A 19,399-nucleotide genomic window follows, 5' to 3' on the forward strand; every position below is an offset into this window, starting at 1 on the left:
ATGTTGATGACTCAAAATAATTTACATAATGAACAATCTGGTAGCTAATTAATGGTCACTGCAGTCAACTTTTTCTACTGCAAAAATCTCTAGATAGATGGATAGGGTTTTTCAGTTGTTCATAATCCTGGATAACTGTTCAAGACCTTGCATATACTAAGCAAGGGAATCAAACGGAAACATCTATCAAGTTATCTCACATCTATCAAGTTGTTCATAATCCTTGATATTCCAGTTGGATCATTACTGACGAATCTAAATTCTAACTGCAAAGAAATTTTTCAAAAAACCAAGAAAAAAAAAAACTGCAAAGAAGCAGATGATAAAAATTGATGTCCACTCACAATCTCTCATGACTATTCTACTGTAAGAATTGACAACAGAAATACTTCCAGGACCATTCAAATAACTGGATTAATACCTAGAATATGAGATAAAAAACAAAGCCTTGAAAGGCATAAAACATAAAAATAACGAGAGTAATCAAAATTAGTACTCTTAAGCCTAATACAGCGGGAATTAAATCTCCACTAACTTAACCCATACAAAGAGCATACAAAAATGAAGAACAGAAACAGTCAACATTAGCATCTTTCAAATATTATAGAGATGGCAACCGTACCTCGTGATCCAACAGTCAGAGAAGAGTTGTTGTTCCAAACCGGCGCACCAGAGTTTGTAGTGAAGAAAGGAGAATTGAAAGCACTCGAAGGGCGGTACTGCGTCGAGTTTCAAGAATTCTTAGCACAGGTAACACATTAAAACAAAGGAAGACAAACGGCATAATGAAAGAAAAGTCCTAAAAGGAATATATAACGCAATAAAAACCCAGCAAGCAAAAAATTCAGCCCAGCCTTGTCAATGACAACAATGAAATCAAAGTACCCGTGAATGAATTCATAAGATTTATCCACACTGGTTGAAAAACAAAGAACCTACACTGCTGCATTGAAATCAATGACGATATAACATATGAACCAATTCCAAACTATTCACGTTAACAAAAAAATAAAATAAAATCGGAGGAAGTATCACCATCCAGCGGATCAGAGACGAACAACAAAAACCCAGTAAAGAAATCACTTGGGTAAACGGACTGACACCGGAAAGGCCGTACCTTGTAAGGATCCATGGCTGAGGATATAATGTTTGTGTCTCGAGTCTTGGTGAAGAGCTGGTGTACGCCACCGAAAGGATTTATAAATACTCGGACGCGCATTCGCTATTAAATCGATTTTATCGAAATTTGCATCATATGATTCTTACTAAATATTTAGAAATATTTATCGTGAAGGAGTAAATCGGGAGAACGTCGTTCATGGATGGCTTCCTTGTCTGCTTTTGCGTTTTTCTATAAGCTCTGCCACAAGCCGACGTGGCTGCAGCTGCTCTTCGCCACGTACGCACAAAAGCGCTTGAAAACGTGTGCTCTCAGTGATGAGAGGGATCCTTTGTGGGCTTCTAGAAGGAGGTGTGGTGGGATTTGAAATGGGCAACCTATGCCACAGCCTTCTCTAAATGATTAAATTAATTGCAGAAAAACCATGGGTAGTGTAAAAAATTATAATTTTTTGTATCACTTTTGGGGATAGAGAAAATTTCCATTTCATTCTTCTTGATTCCTCCTACCTTTAACACATTTAAAAAGATTAAAAAATAATTTTTTAAATATTTTTTATAAGAAATTTATTGTTTTTAAAGAAAAATATAAGAAAAATAAATCAAGAAGTACTAAAATATTCTTGATCACTTATCTTCTCTTATTTTAACTTTATTTTTTATTATTTATAATTTATTTCTAATAAAATCTATATCATATATTAAGTAAAGCAACAGGGGTCGAGAGAAATTCAAAGTTTGTTGAAGATGGTAACTCTTCCTCCTGCCCACTTATACTCTAAGCAAACATGGGAGACAAGAAAATTTCCAAAGAGAACAACTTTAGATACAACATCTAGAGTTTAGGAGAAAAAAAGAGAGTCAGGGTGCAAGGAGAAAAAAGAGAGTCAGACGGTGCCATTGTTTTTTATAGTTTGGGAGGCGATGTCGACCATTTCACCTTTGCCATCATGTTTTTAAAAAAAATTCATCTATGCTTCTCAACATTTATCTCCGCATTTTCATTGCCATGACGTTAGGGTCTCCATTTCCCAGAAACACCCCCTACATCTCCTCTGCTCTCAAAAGTGAACTTGATTACTGGATTGTGGTGGTCCTTGTCCACATTTTCTCTCCTCCTCACTAAAGGGAACACGAATTTATAGGTATGCCTCTCTAACATGGCATGTTTAATTGATTTAAAAATGTTTGTTGTTTTGTATCTAAGACACCCCCTTTTTTTTTCTTTACATTTTTCTATCAATTGTTGCTACTTTTTTCTGATATGTCAAGTCATCTGAGAGGATCAAGTTGTTTTGCATGAAACTTTTTGGAGATGAAAGAGAATGTGTGAGGTGTTGAATAAGATTGGAATGGGTGTTGTGTTGTGGCTTAAACTGTATGCCTCCTGCTTTGAAGAATGTTAGGGAAATTTGACATAATACTCTAAATTGACAAGGAATTGTTCAGATTCATAATTGCAGGTAAACTACATTGTAACAATGACAAGGTTGTTGGTATTTTGCAAACAAATCGACCTGATGCTAAAAATGCTTTATACCAAGCAACAACCAATAAATGAGAATTTTTTTTAACTAAATCCAAAAGTTGTCTAGGGTGATTGATTTATAACAATATTCCCCAGATACATTATGCTAAGCTTTGTTTCTTCGAAGAATAAAGATCTTTATTGAATATTGTATGTGCATGGTTATGAAAGCTATTTAGTATGACATAGCACCTCTTCTTTTCCTAAGGATAGAAAGATGAAAAATCATGTATCATAAAGCCGGTCTAAGTTTTTTAATAATCAAGAATGACGTAAAGTTCATTCTTAGATGCATATATCTCCCAATTTGCTTAGAAGGATGTTGATCCTGGTGTATGATTTATATGCTTCCTCTGGCACAAGGAAAAACTCCAAGTCTATAAGTTACCATAGTAGGGAGTCACTAGAACTCTTTTTGGTGCTATTATGAAACAATTTTTTGCTATTACAGTTTCAATCATCTTTGTTTTCATTTTTTTTACTAAATCGAATAGTTTTCTACTATTTGGAGTTATTGATTGATAATACAAACTAAAAACCTTCCATTTTCAATAATTGAATCATTTTTCGAAGCTAATGGATTCTAGATACTTTTAGGAAGAAGGAAACACTTTCAGTCTCTTCGATGCAAAGTAGGTCAACTTGAGCTGGAGCATGTTACTCCATGGGACCCTTACTTTAAAAATTGAAATGACTCTCTTCTAATGAGATATTATGTGATGGGTGTATTGGTTAATCTTCTTGATACAAGAAATTTATTCCTTTGTATAACTAATTTATGTGACCGATTGGACCTATTCATCTTGTGTTAATGCATTCTTGAATGCAACAACCCTTTGTTTTTACCTTATTTGAGTCAGGCCACAGTCATTAACTTCTTGTTGACAGTGATCACAATGTTCAAAATGTAGATTTATCTCTCAAATGTGTATGTTGATAATTCTGTTTTTACCTTATTTGGAGTCGATGAAAGCCTCTATGGCATTCAATCCCTATAACTTTCCAAATGTCATGACCTTTGTTGGACAATCTTGTTTCCTCTCCTCCTCTCAGTCTCGTTGTTCTCTTCAATATATCCCTCACTATAACATGTTACTAAGTTTATTTCTCGAAATCGACTTGGAAAACAAAGCGATTATCCCATTTTCTCCGTTGTCTCTTCAATATATCCCTCACTGTAACATGAACTTTTCTATTGATCGATATAAAATTGAGACAAAATCATATGTTGTTTGTAAAAAAATGGGTAATCCAATATTATTAGATCCAACTAGGTTATAAACCATTAAGGTGACAGAGTCGGATTTAACCGATTCAACAAAGTCTAATAACATAATTCAATATAATAAAAGAATATAATTAATAGTTTGATATGGAAACGAAAAATAAAAGAATATAATTAATAGGTTGATATGGAGAAAATCTGCAAACAGCTCAGTGAGATAATATGCGAACACGTGTCATTCACGTAGAACTTATTTTACTGTTCGAGGTACATGATTACATCACAAGAGCAATGTCATCTCGTACACGTGGGAGTTTCAACACGTATGTATTTACATGCTGGGCTTCACGCTGAGGCGAGACGCGATCCTTTGGCCCACGGACTTGTCACACTGTAAATATGGCCCAAGCCGATGTTATAGGGGTAAATATGTCAAGGCCCAAATCCATGTAGTTGATCGGAAATGAATGTTTTACCTGAGTCCAATAAGAGATCCAGATGGATCGGAGCTCGTGGGTGAGCCGTGGGTCAGATAGCCCCTCGATGATTCGGTTGATGAAGCGCTCTTGCCTGCAAAAGCCGGAGAGAAAATCAACGACAATGTTGATGGGCAACAGTTTTCATTCTTGGCGCAGACAAAATTACCTATCCGGCGAAAACGATCGGTAACGATCTCCGGCCTGTTTGAAGTTGTTCTCCTTCCCGATGATTGCCTGTAATATACAGGAAGAAGCCAAATTTCAGAACAGAAATGGCGGTTTGAATTCAAAACTAAAACCCTTCTTTACAAGCACAAGTTTAGACTCACCTTCGTCCGCTTCCCTGTCAAAACCTTGTCCGGAATGGGGAACTTCTCAGCGTGTCGCACTGGATCATACCTTGAAGGAAAGTAATCCACCTGAAAATTTCACTGTTAAGCATAATCTCCTTGTTTCAAGTTCAAATAGAAAGGAAAAAATAAAAAAAATCTCACCTCCTCTTCCCTGTGCATGAAGTTCATGGCGCCGTCGTAGTGATTATTATGGTAGGAGCACTTGGGTGCATTCACCGGAAGCATCAGGTAGTTTGGCCCCAGTCGGTGCCTCTGCGTGTCATTGTAGGCGAAGATCCTACACTGAAGCATCTTATCATCCGAGTAGTAGATCCCTGGAACAACTAGAGAAGGCGCAAAGGCAAGTTGTTCGTTCTCCGCAAAGAAATTATCGATGTTCCTGTTCAACACCATCCTCCCCACTGGCTGGAGAGGGATGATGTCCTCCGGCCATATCTTTGTCACGTCCAACGGATCGAAATCGAACTTATCTTCATCCGCAGGGTCCATGGTCTGAATGTAGAGTTTCCACTCCGGGTAGTTTCCTTGCGCGATCGAATCGTAGAGATCCTTGGTGGCGTGGCTGTGGTTCTTCCCTCCAACGATCACGGCCTCGTCGTCCATCAAACACTTGACTCCGCAAGTGGGCTTCCAGTGGAACTTGACGTATGTCACCTTGCCGGCCTTGTTGATGAGAGTGTAGGTGTGGACGCCGAAGCCTTCCATGTGCCGGTAGTTCAAGGGGATGCCGACGTCGTCGTAGTACCAGGCGAAGGTGTGCAGGCTCTCGGGGTGGTAGGAGCAGAAGTCGAGAATTCGCCAATTCTCTTGGATGTGGGACTTTGGGTTGGGCTTGAAGGCGTGAATCACGTCCGGGAACTTCATCCCGTCCCGGATGAAGAAAACTGGAAAGTTGTTTCCGACGAGATCCCAGTTACCCTGTTCGAAATGAAACAACAGTGATCAGCTTACTGTACATTTTCTGATCCAGATAAACTTTTGAAGTACCCATTTTCAGTATTTTTTAATCAATACTTGCTGGCAATTTACCTCTCTGGTGTAGAACTTGATTGCGAAACCGCGAGGATCCCTGATGGTCTCTGGGCTGCCCCTTTCATGGATGACGGTGGAGAAGCGGGTGATGAGCGGCGTCTGAACGCCGGGGGCTCTGAATAAATCAGCGCAGGTGAGGTGAGTAATGTCATGGGTGACCTCAAAGAAGCCCTTGGCACTCGCTCCCCTTGCATGGACAACTCGTTCCGGGATCCGCTCCCTGTGGAAGGCTGCAATCTTTTCTACCAAATGGTAATCCTCCAGCAGAATCGGACCTGTGAGTTTGTAAGCTCAAGATCGTCAGAAACCCAGAACTCATGCACAATTAATACTTCATTTTTTTAATTAGGTTTAAAGTTGTAACTCGATCAAATCTAATGGTGTCGAGCTGCGTCAACTGAGTGCTGTTTCCAGTCGAGCAAGGCTGCTCTCAGATGTTAGCCTCTGCTACGAAAAATCCAACTACGGAAACGAACAGAGGTGGTGGGACTCTTTCAGATACGGTGTTGTCCGGCGATCTGCATATTAATTACAATCTATAAAATTCTCTTCTGGTTCAGGCTTTGTCTCTACCTCGGGTTCCGACTGTAAGTGCTGAATTATTGTTCCAAACGGGCAGACCAGAGTTAGTGGTACAGAAGGACGTGTTGTAATTGCTTGAAGGGCGGTACTGCATCCAACATCGGGGGAAGAAAAGTTGAATCAGAAAGATGAAAAATGAGAAGAAGCTTGATAAAAAACCATGCTTGAAATGTCAGAGAAAGTAACAAAATGAATGGCCGATGAATTTTTCAAGAAGAAAATTGATCGAATGGAAAACCCAAATGAAGAAGATCTGATGAAAACAGGGATAAGATCATAAACTAGATCAACTCTCTCAAAGAGAAAGATCACAAGAAAAGAAGTTGGAAGATACAAGGTGGCAGTGCAGTTCATCTCATTCACTCTGGAAAATTTCTCTTTGCCGGCAAAGCTGATCATGGTCCTACACAGAACTCCATTTTGATACAGATGAAATAAAGAAACAGTACAAGAACTCCCAAAAGATCATGGGGAGATGGATGGCCTTGAAACCGGGACGAAGAAACTGCAGGTGAAATCCATCTAAAAAACGATTGAAGCAAATAATATAAAACCTCTGGAAAGAAAAGAAAGCTAAACCTTGTAGGGATCCATGGCGAAGATCGACAATTAACTTTGAGGAGCCGCCTATATGAGTTTTGATCTTGATGAGCTAACAAAGAGTATTTATACTGTACGGACTCCATTCTCTTATCAAATTTGCTTGGATAGACTCCTCGTCCTCCTCCCTGATTCTGCATTTTGCAGGTCCTGAATTTGTCCAGTTGTGAATATCTGGTCATAAAACCTGGGCCCTTTGCTCCTATCACAGGTCACATGCTGTTATATTATCATACCATTATTTCAAATTTGAAGAAGAAAGTGAAAACCAGTGCAGATTGTTTACTATTGAAGACTCCTAGACAAAAAAGTTGGTGTGGGTTGGGAAGATTGAATATAAAAATCTAAATCTTATAAAATTTGGAACAATTGCTCAAAAACAGTTCTGAAAGAAACATTTCTCTGAAAATTTCCATTTGTTGCCAAATATTGGCTCTTAACAAACATTTACTCATTGTAAAAGTAGTTTATCTCTTAGGGTTTGTTTCGAACCCTTAGAATTTTTTTTTGACTATTATTATTCCAAAAAATAATTAGTAAAAATAAGATAATGATCAAATTCTCCTTTTTACTAACTATTTTTTAGAATAATAATAATAATTAAATTCTTATTTTCTTTTCTTTTCTTTTCCATACCGTTCTAAACCCACCCTTAATCTACTACATGTGATGGGAAATCTGATTTTTTTTGGTGAATTCAGGGAAACATAGCTCTGATTTGTTATCCAATTAGTGAATGTATACTATGACAATCATTTCGTTGATCTCTTAACCTACTATCTTTACCATGTAAATTGAATATATGCTATTAAGGTTGATGGAGTCGCAACATGTCGAGAAGGTCATGGTTCCCCTACCAGAGGTCTCATGTCATGCTTTCAAAATCTCTTAAACTATGTGAATGGGTGGATAAGGTATGGGATTTTACTTGTAAAGTTCTATATGAGACAAGTTATAAACAATATTAAAATCAACCTCATCGTGGAATGGACATAATTGCAAGGTAAGATAAAGTTGAAAAACCAACCCCATTATAAGACGGGGAGGGGATAAGGTTGTTTGTCTAAATAGTAATAGATAAAAGAACAATTTTTTGATATATTACTTCCATTGATACAACTATTTATAGGTACAAAATGATAAAATGATTTACATGAGTGTAGAGTTACAAGTGTACATGACTGTAGAGTTACAAGTTGAGATAATCTCAACTTCTTTTATCCTTATCTTTTTTATCTCTATCAGTCAAAACCAACCCTAATGTAGGGTGGGGTCTAAAACCTGCCTCAAACCCACCATGTTGTCATCCCCATGTGTGGAGGTGGGGCTATTTGTATAGGTCCAACTCAAATAAAATATTTTTTTTTATAAAAAAAATGATGTATATAATGTTAAGTTTTGTTGGAATAGTTGTTTGTATCAATCGGGTCAGTCCTTGTATAAGATTCGTGGGGTTGCATTCCTAAAAGGTTCAAGCCTTTTAGACTATTGGTTTCAACATGGTATCAGAGCAGGTTGGTCCCAAGTTCAAATCTTGCTCCCACCGAATTTGTCCTGGGTTTTTCAGGAATTTGTCTCAGGTTTTTCCAGTGAATTTGTCCATGGGTTTATTTGTTTGTATTGACCAGGACAGTTCTTGTATAAGATTTATGGGGTTGCTTTCCTAAAAGGTTCGAGCCTTTTAGCCTACTGGTTTCAACAAGTTTTGCATCAATAACTTCAAATTTGACATTGTTTTGGCTATACAACACATATTATCAATAGAATGGAAAATGTAGTTTTAACCTAAATTTAAAGTATGAAATAGTGTAATACATCGAGTGGACCCGGAACATTTGGGTGCCCTCCACTTCTGATCTAAAAATACACATTTACACGAGTAACCATTAAGAGGATACCAATAATGAATAGAAGCCGAGTCCAAAGCACCTCCATGAGTCTAAGCTTTGGCTTGTTCAATAATGATTGATAGAAATAGGACAGTGCCCATTTGCTATAATGGAAGAAGGGTCAAAAGAGTAGTCAACAAAGACGAGTGGGTGGGGCAGTATTCAACTAGACACTGGCATTATCCGGCGGTTGAGACACCGCCCGCCGCGCGTCTCTTCCACCGTTCAAATGTCACACATCCCACAGCTAACCGCAGGCCCTAATCTTCTTTTTTTTTTTTTCTTCTACAGTCTTTGTCTAGTTAGCTTCCATTTTCCGACTGAATTGCCAAAACCGTTTCCAGCTTTCAGTAAATTTGCTTGTTTACAGGAATTTTCTATCGAAACAAACAAGAAAAGAGTCCTGCAGAAAAAAAAACAACTGGAAGCACGATGTGATCAACGGCATATTCTATGATCTCTACATTATTTGGATGGGACGTTTACGATCGCTAAGAATATGGAAATCTTATCCCAAATCATTGGTGAGAAGATAGATTTGTTAAAACCAGATCAAAAGAGATAAGGGTACAGGCATGGGTGGAATTTGCGAACCAGTGGAATAGGAGACTAATTTACATCTTCTTTCCTCCTTTTTCACTGTCAGTGTTGTTTAGAGTCGAATCACTGCAAGGACTTGCGAATGCAAAGAGCACTCTAGAATCGTTGATAGAAGGAAGGAGTCCTGCCGAAAAATCAATGAGAAGAACATTCAAAGCAGTAAAAAACATTATCTCATCCCCTTCCATGAACAGCACTTTCCTTGGACTCGTGCCAAGATTCGTACAGAGATCTCGATCGTATTTGGATGAGATGTTTACAAACTGCCAAGAAGATGGAAATCTTTCCCAATTCCTCGATTAGAAAACGCCACAGTGCAAGCACGAAGGTCGATGCACGTGCTTGAGACCTCTGACGATTCATGAACCCCATCGATCAACTTCTCTTTTCGCTTTCAAGCTCCAACTTCCTCTTGATTATTGCGATCAACCCCCTTGTTCACACTCTCACAGAGGTCCCATCAAGTGTTAAATTTCCAAATCTTCTTGTCTAACTTTCCCTCTTTTATCTCCTTCCAAATCTTCTTTAACCTTAACCCTAAGAAACTAATTATTTCCATCAATCCGTGACTTTGATTTTAGGATTAAATTAGAGCTAAAATCAATATGTAATATCTTATAAATAGCCTCCTAAACGGAGAAGAATCATCTGAAAAATTCTTTGAAATCCTTTAGTTTTACACAAAATGATGATAAGGATGGCAATTTAGTATCAAATGCAAGGCGTTGCGACTTTTATCGGAATTCATGGAAGTGGCCTTTCACATTCTTTGTCTTACTTTTAACTATTTCCACATAAGATCTTATCGGAAACTCAATGGCAATATGGCATGATTGAATTCAAACTGTTGTTTTCATAAATTATTGACCACACCCACTTCAGAATGGAATTAAGCACATCTGAGCAGCAGGACGGGAGCACTATCAATTCTTCCGCAATCTGAGATGGCTTCATATTCCCTAGATTGTAGTGAAAATGTCCAAGTTATGATAAAATACTCTCAATATCATGATAATTAGTGTGAACTGATCAGGGATATGGATAAGATCCCATTTTAAAGGAGTGGTTCAGTTATCCTTTAATGTGGTTCAATCCAATATCTAACTTGGTATTAGAGCAAATCGATCCTTTTTCGCTTCCTTTGCCTCTCTACCTGTAACTCACTCTCTGCCACACCCTTCCAAGCTGAACCACTCGGACGATATGCTCTCGATTCCGTCTGCCCTCTCCTTCTCCCCCTTCCTTGCCGATATTAAGGGAAAAAAAAAACTTCTCTTCCCATTCTCCACCTCTCCCTTCCACCAGCTCTGAAACCCTCCATCGTTCTTCCTTCCGTCGAACCATTGAACACAACAATAAATTTCTCAACCTTCCTAACCCTCATCGGATTCGTATATGTCAAATAAACATAGTATGGTAAAAAACCACAGGGATTAGGGATATTCAACATCATTTAGGACTAAAGATCTCCATCATTACTGGCCCCCCTTTTTCACCCATTATAAGGGGGAACTTGCCACATTAGTCTCCCATCTCCAACAACTTGACTCATCTTGGGGGAGCTCACTGCTCTTTTTGTCATGATGAGAAGGGGCATTACTGGCCCTCTAGTGCATAAAGGGGCTCCTGGCCCTCTTAGTGTGGGTCTATCTTGCTCCTTGGGTGTCCCTCCTCTCTATCTCACAATCATGGAAAAGAGGAGGGCTGCCAATCCCTTTTCATGCACGGGATGGGTGATGGTGGCACTCTTTGCTGAGAGAGAGTCATCACATATAAGAAGATCATTTATGAGAAATGGAATTTGTAGTTTGGCTAGTGGCACCCTTCCAACAGTAAGAAGGGAGCCTTATAATCACTACATGCAAAATTTGCTTCGATTACATCTTAAATTTGTATTATGATTTTCTTAGTAGATTACACGATCCTTAATCTTATAGGATTTATTATAAATTATATGAATATGAGTAGTGAATAGTTCAAGAACTGTATATTACTATTAAAGGTAAAATAAAATGGTATACTATTAATATACATGGTATATAATATTCTTATAATATATTAATTTATATTAAGTTGACAAACAATCTTATGGAAACATATTCTAAATAATATTATGGAAATACATTCTTTAAGAATACAACAATATATATTGATGATAATTACAAACTTAATGTATTACTCTTGTAGTGATACACATGCGGGCACGACTTGGGCGGCACAACCATAGACGGACACGGCATAGCTGAAACATCCAATTTTGGCAAATTCATATGTCACATGACCAAAATGGAAAGCATTAGCAACGACGTCAAAATAGTGTTCTCAAGGATGTTAGGCAGCCCCAAGTCACTAAAAAGCCCATTTGGGGATAACAATAGCTTCAGACGGCTAAAAAATGTGAAACAACCAAGGCACAATGGTAGTAATTGAGGCATGGGTGCTCGTGCAGCCAATAGCTATTGGATGAAGGCGTGCAGAAGCAGCAGCAGGCACGCTCGCTATGATACCTTTCTAATTGGTTGTTGCTTAAGAAATTAATTTGTTTTGCAACTATGAGTTAAGTTAGTAGGTTTACATGCTAAATCTTATTACTGAAATCATTAAATTACCGATCAAGATATATTATGTGGTTTTGATGTTTGGACAAAGGGACCAATACCTTTCAATTTGGTTCTAGTGGCATGGATCATGAATTGCTTTTATTAGTTTCTTTATATATTGCACCTTTATTAAGAAAGATTGATACGATTAGTTCTACTGGTATTGTAAACCCTGTGTTAGGAGAATATGCAAGTATACCTGTTAGGGTCCTGGGTTATGTACCTATGTCTTCTGCTCCTGACAGGCCGGTCTATTGGGTAGTATCGGCTAGGTGCTTAACATTTGGTATCAGAGCAGGCGCTGCATCGCGAGTTCGATTCCCCTCCGGGCGCGGGGGCGTGCAGAGGCTGGATTTAAATACAGGTAGGTCCGGGGGAAACACCAGGTAACGTAACCCGGGTTGGGCCTGTGTCGCTGAGCGTTCCGACTACGGTGCGGGCCGTAGACACCACCCGGACGTTTCATTGCTTAGTCTTGAGTCGCCGTGGGCGTCGGCTCGTGGCGAGGGGTGTACTGTTAGGGTCCTGGGTTATCTACCTATGTCTTCCGCTCTTGACAGGCCAGTCTTTTGGGTAGTATTGGCTAGGTACTTAACAGTACCAATAAGTGATTTTGATAGTGTACTAAGGAAATTAGACATGTGGAGTGATCAAGTTATTATTCTTGTGTTGAATGAGACCTTTGACTATTGTTTCATGACAAGAACTGAGAGTTATGGATTAGTAGTAAATCTTATGTCTTGGAATATATGTCTTCGGTAATTATTATTTGAAATATTGAAAACTACGTGTACACATAGTATCTTCTTTTAGTGAATGCAATAATAGTGAATAAAACATTCAAGAATAAGACTAAGAGTCTTGTAATAAACTCGAGTAGATGGTCATAATTGACCTTACATAGTTGTAAAAGTGTGGACTTGTGGGTTTTTGAAGAAAAGCAAACCATAATATTTGGACCCTTGGGATATGGGGATATGTATATGTTTACAAAAATTATGCCCAAATGGTAGTGGGAATTTGAGCCTCAGCTAGATGACTAAGAGAAAAAAAATATTGTGCCCTATCTGCATAGAGGAGGAGTTTGGGCCTCAATTGGGTGACTAAGAAAAGAAAAATAGTTGTGCCTCATATGTAGTGAGGAGTCTAGACCTCAATTGATTGTCCATAGGAGGATTATATGGATTTTATCAGTATCTTGACAAGTTGATGTGGGTTTGGGATGCCAAGTGGGGAATCATGACCTCTTTCAAGATGCTGATTGAGGGATGTGGACTGGCCACTATTATGACTATGCAGTTATTAAGTCTTATCTCTAAAAACATTATACTTAATTTGCAATGAGGAATAAGGCCTTGTTGGGAGACCAACATGGGTATGTGTATATCTAAGGCAACCATAAGGACCTCGTTGGATGATTAACAAGGGTATGTGTATGTGTAAGGCAGCCATAAGGATTTTGTTAGGAAATCAACAGGGGTATGTGTGTTTGAATAGACCAATGACTATATAAACTTTAGAAATGTTGTGCCTCATCTATACTAGTGAGGACCTTGTTGAGAACATGTAGGGCGGTATCGAATCGAACCGGTTCGCGAGTAATTTGAGTTTGGTGTGGCTCGAATAAACCCGATCTCAAATCGAATTTGAGATTAAATGAGCAGGTTCGCGATAACATAAATCCAGGGTAAAATAAGGGAACTCAGAGTTGGGACCAAAGGAGAAACCTCTCTAGTCGGGACCGAAGGAGGAAAGGAGAACACTCCCCCTTGTCCAGCTCATGAACATTGAAACAGGGGCCGAGACGCCAGAGCCAGTGGGACGATCGTGCGTGCCTTCTCCGGTTACAGGTTCTCTCCCTCCTCCTCCCTCATTGTGTCTCTTTTTTCTTTCTTCTTGTAATCGCCTACTGGAGCATCTGCTTGGGAGCTTGTACTGGCTCCCTCAAACCGAATCCGGGAAAGGAGGATGAAACCCATTTGATTATATATCACATGCATTCAAAATCCGGGACAGTAAGGATGAAACCCATTTCTTCAGCCTGTATTCGCTTTTGTTCCTGTTTTCCACCCTGAGAAAGCATCACTGACTGACCTTTATTGTTTCTGATCTCTTCTTTGCCCTTGAGCTACAACCTTCTCCATTACTTTGATTTTCATCTTGTTTTTCAAGCAGCAAACTTCGTCTCCTCCTTTTACATTCTCTTAGATTTTTTTGTTCTTTTTTTTTATTATTAGGCTCTGTTATTTCTATAAGTTATGCTTTACACTGATTTTTTCTCAAATAAACGAGCAATCCTTGTTGATTGCATCACGATGTATGTATTTGTTATTATTATAACGAAGACACAAATCCGAGCACAATAAACCGAGAATAACTAACCACTAAGTATATAATCAAGGGAGAAATACGTAATAGATGCATAATCAGTAAATCAACATAAACAACACAAAAGGCAACGATCTTACGTGGTTCGACGACAACCTACTCCACGGGAGGAAACGAGAATCCACTAAAATTGGAAAGGGGTGAAGCTTTGCGGCTGCAAGCATACAAAATTGAGGTCCGATTTCTCCCTCGACGAACCCCTCTTTCTCTACGCCGAGAATCCCCAAAACTCTTGTCGTCTCGACCTCTCCTCAAAACCCCAAATCAGAGAGCTCCCGATTTAATTTCTTAATAGGGTCCTGATGCGGATCCGAACCGGGTTGGGTCGGGTCGGGTAATCGGATTCAAGACATCCGATTAAAAAATCTCCACCTTAGCTTGAATTCGATTACTCCTCTCTGAAAAACTGAACCTGTCTATCGCCTTCTCCTCCTTGCCTCTTAGGGCATCCTCCTCAGGTACTGCAAACACCAAATGAAAGTCCAAACCGTGCTTGAACTTGAGTGTAAAACCTGAAAGTCTGAATTGACCAGCATCACTACCCGTGACAGCTTCACGGTACTAAAAAAGAGGGCTCTGGAAACTGAACGGTCTCTGCCACAGGTAATGCATAAGCGACCATGTCGGCGTAGCCATACTCATCACCCTCAAACTCCACCTACTCACTGATATGCCCTAACCGAATATTCTACAGACGAGTCGTGTCAATATTTGAATCTAAAGATAAGGAACCTGCTACAGTACCTATGACTGTACTGCCCTGAAGCACATAAAAGATTACCAACCTTTTTTCCCTTTCATCATAACCAGTGTACCCATACAGACCTCCAAAAAACTCCACCTTTAGCTGTATATTTGCAGCCAAGGGAATCAAGAGAACCTAGAGAAAAAATAAAATTGGTACATGCCGAACTTCTTACAAAATTCTCACTATACCGCCATACATCTTGATCTGAACCGTTCCAATCCCAAACAGTTTTGCAGAGAAAAAAATTCCCATCAAAACTGTACCACCATCTACCGACTGATATGTCGCAGAACAAATCCTTGATAGGACACATGTAGTAGGAGCAGCCCGAATCAAGTATCCACTCATCCTGTGAGTGTACAACACTTAGCTGTGAGAACATATTCTGAACAATCATAATGATCTTCAACAACCCCAACAACCTCTTCCTTTTCTTCTCTTTTCTCCTTCTCTTTGAGTTTTGGATAATCTCTTGCAAAATGACCTGGTTGACGACAATAATAGCACTTGCCCCATTTCCCCTTTGACTTTGGCCTAGAACGGCCACTGCCTCCAGAATCCTTCTCCTTCGTTCACCCTCGAACAAACAGACAATCTGCTTGCTCCTCGCTGCCACTGGTAGACACCTTCTTCTTCAACTCCTTAGAGTATAAAGATGCCTTAACATCCTCCATAGAGATGGTATCGTGCCCATGGAGCATAGTCGTAACGAAGTGCTCATAGGATGGGGGTAAAGAGCACAGCACAATCAATGCTTGATCCTCATCTTCAATGGTAACATCTATATTTCTCAAATCCATAACGATCTTATTGAACTCATTAAGATGTTCTTTGAGAGATGTACCTTCCTTCATCCGAAGAGTGTAAAGGCGTTGCTTTTAATACAAATTGTTCGTGAGAGATTTAGTCATATAAATACTCTCCAACTTCAGCCACAAACCAGCTGCTGTCATCTCATCTGCAACTTTTCGCAAAACCTCATCGGCCAAACACAACTGAATGAAACTAAGAGCTTTGATGTCAAGATCCTCCTTGGCTTCTTCTGACAACGTAGCTGGAAACTTATTCTTTCCATTCAATGCTCTGTGGAATCCTTATTGTACTAACAAGGCACGCATCTGCACGCACGACAAACTGAAACTCATCTGCTCATCAAATTTCTATAATGTATACTTCGTAGTCATAATTACCAAAATACCCTCAATAATGAAAAAATGCTCAGATGCTTAAATATTTTATCTGAACCTCTCTGATAAACAGAATCTCTCTCTTTTCACTTCTAGAATTTAACACCGAACAGTGACCCCCAAAATTTTTTTTTCTTCTCCTCGGCGCTTATAGAAAACCACCGAACAGTGCCCAAAAAAAAATTTCTTCCCCTTTCGGCACTTCTAGAAAAACACCAAACGGAAGCTCGGGATAAAGAGCTCTCTTCCCGTAAGCGGAAACAGAGAGGGACAAACGGAAATCCGATGCCGTCGCCGAAAAACCCCGCTCTGATACCAATTGTTATAACGAAGACACATATCCGAGCACAATAAACTGAGAATAACTAACCACGAAGTATATAATCAAGCGAGAAATATGTAATAGATGCAGAATTAGTAAATCAACATAAATAGCACAAAAGGCAATGATCTTATGTGGTTTGACGACAATCTACTCCACGGGAGGAAACGAGAATCCACTAAAATCGGAAAGGGGTGAAGCTTTGCGGCTTCAAGCATACAAAATCGAGGTCTGATTTCTCCCTCGATGAACCCCGCTTTCTCTGCGCAGAGAATCCCCAAAACTCTCGTCGTCTCGGCCTCTCCTCAAAACCCCAAATCAGAGAGCTCCCGATTTAATTTCTTAATCGGGTCCCAACACGGATCCGAACCGGGTCGGGTAATCGGATTCAAGACACCCGATTAACAGTTATAGTGCTGACTACTTGTTTGATAATATGTGCATGTGAAAACCATTAGGATATCATAATTTCTCTAAATGTGATACAAATGTCCTGTTCATTGCAGGAGTGTATTGTTCCAAACCTGAGGCTAGAATATCATAATTTCTTATGTTGGAGCTCCTTCAGATAGCCTGCCAAGTATTATGCAACTAGAGCAAATTGAAAATCCCATCATACTTGTCGAAAATCTTCACTTTCTATTCCTTGACCTTTAAGGCAAATGTGCGATGTAAGATCTTTTAGTTGGAAAGTTTGAGTGGAAGTGCTCATGATGAAATTCTGTTTTCTCAAATAACCATAATTTGTCCTTTGAACATGTAATGGCAGCTTAAAAGATAAAAACTGAAAGAATCTAAACCAAATAGTCTTCTGGTGCTGCAAAAGAAGCATGTTAAGGTGCTCAGGGCCAGAAATGGGTAAAGTTGGGGAGATTACTCGATTCTTCAAGCACAATAGTATTGTGATAGTTAAAGACTTGAATTTGAAGATTAAGCATGTGAAGAGCAAAGAAGAGAGTGAACAAGGACATATTATTAAGGTCGGTATCTTTATATTAGTTTTATCCCTTACTCTATCCCAATTTTGTGCAAATTTATATTTCTTTTCACATTGTAACTACCATCTGTGCTCCAAATAGTAATTATGAGCCACGATAGATAGTAGTACTTCTAAAATACTAAATTGACGCTTAAAATATTCACTGTAGGTGTTCAAGCAGATGGGCTTAGAATCATGGTCATTTTGTGTGTCTGTTGATGAATTTCATAGTTGTGATTAACTGTTAATGGATTCATTTGTAGGTAGAACATTTCATATAGTACATACATTAGCAAATTTTTCAAGTGTGGCTTATATGTTTATGAGCATACATTTTCATGAGCTCATGGCAACGTGCTCCTACCAGCTTGTTGCTATGGACAAGCAACTCTTCCGAAAAATGCATCTGTGTATGTTGCACTTAAAATTTCTTTTTGAACTAATGTATTTTTCTTATGTACAGAAGTGTAATCGACTTGCTTGTTTTCTTTCTTCCACTGTTAATATATATATATATATATAGGAACTAATATTCGTGAGTTCCATTGTAGTCACAGAATATAAAAGGTCAATTTTTTTTTTGAGTTGAGTAATGGACCTGGGAATTTTGAATGTCAATAATTGTTAGAGAGAGGAAATATAAAACTGCTCCTTTTTGACAGATGAATTATTTTTTTAATAAAGTTTATGCATAATTATGCAACTTTTATGATTAATTTTATGCAGTGTATAGATAATTTTATATACAATTTATTTAACATGTATTTTATGCAAACTTTTAAATATAGGTGGAAGCTCGAACTCGAACTCGGTTAAAATTATGAGGTTCGAGCTCAAGTTCAAAATATTTAAATCAAACCCAACTCGAACATTGGTAGGTTCGGGCTCGTCTGGATTCGATGCCACCCTAGGAACATAGATATGTGTGTGTGAGTAGAACAATAAACTTTGGAAATGTTATTCCTCATATATTTTGAGGAGTAAAGACCTTGTTGGGAAATCAATAGGGATATGTGTGTGTGAGTAGACCAACTATTTTATAAAATTTGGAACTGTTGTGCCTCATCTATAGTGAGGGGTAAAGATATTGTTGAACAATCGACAAGGTTATGTGTGTCTAAAAGAATACAAGTACATGAGAAAAAATGTTAATTAGGAGTAAGGAATCAAAAGTTGACATAGGTTGTAAACACGGATATAATAAGGACCCAAGTAGAGAGCAAGACGCCTCAAATTAGTGGAGAGTATGGATGTGGTTAAGTGTTCAATGAGGGTATATTATGAGATAGTGTTATAAAAAAAATTTATATGCTTCACAAGATCTAGTAACATGTATATCTTTGCAATTAGAAAAATTGAGGATGAATTGGATTCACATTTATACTAAATAATTTTCATGAAATATCTATGTTGGGTGGATGTTATTGTTAGACAATATCCAAGGTGTTAATAGAATGATACTTGCATAAGTGTATGTATAATTGTTTAATGGTTGAGGTATGTAGGGATTCTGAATTGGATTAGATGGCAAAATTTTATTGTAGCATGTATAAGTTTTAGTTTGAATATGTGCCATCTTCTTTGATGATAAATAATGTTTTGAAATTCCTATTTGGTTTCAAATTTTTTCTATGACCAAGAGTAGGACATACTAGGCAATAGTTCACCCACTTATGTGGATACTTTTTCTAGGGAATAAGGGACTCGAGCAGCTTGTTTTATACTCAAGCGAAAACATCTAAGGAGTCAAATTAAGAGATTGGGTAGG

At 38.5% G+C, this 19,399-nt stretch overlaps 1 protein-coding gene across 1 annotated transcript; it reads right to left on the reverse strand.

Moving 5' to 3' along the window:
- Positions 1-4,036: 4,036 nt before the first annotated feature.
- On the reverse strand, positions 4,037-6,966 carry LOC137938161 (catalase isozyme 2-like). The gene is made up of 8 exons (XM_068783149.1): positions 6,898-6,966; positions 6,310-6,406; positions 5,734-6,011; positions 4,846-5,622; positions 4,681-4,770; positions 4,518-4,585; positions 4,349-4,442; positions 4,037-4,263 (listed from the first exon to the last, which is right to left on the reverse strand). The coding sequence occupies exons 1-8, from the start codon at positions 6,910-6,912 to the stop codon at positions 4,204-4,206; spliced, it is 1,479 nt and encodes a 492-aa protein (XP_068639250.1). The 5' UTR covers positions 6,913-6,966; the 3' UTR covers positions 4,037-4,203.
- Positions 6,967-19,399: the final 12,433 nt, after the last annotated feature.

The sequence above is a fragment of the Aristolochia californica genome, unplaced genomic scaffold (assembly GCF_029961685.1).
Source record: "Aristolochia californica isolate CCGP_79_NKW_82.1479 unplaced genomic scaffold, dmAriCali1.0.hap1 SCAF_8, whole genome shotgun sequence".
In the NCBI taxonomy this organism is placed as follows: Eukaryota; Viridiplantae; Streptophyta; class Magnoliopsida; order Piperales; family Aristolochiaceae; genus Aristolochia; species Aristolochia californica.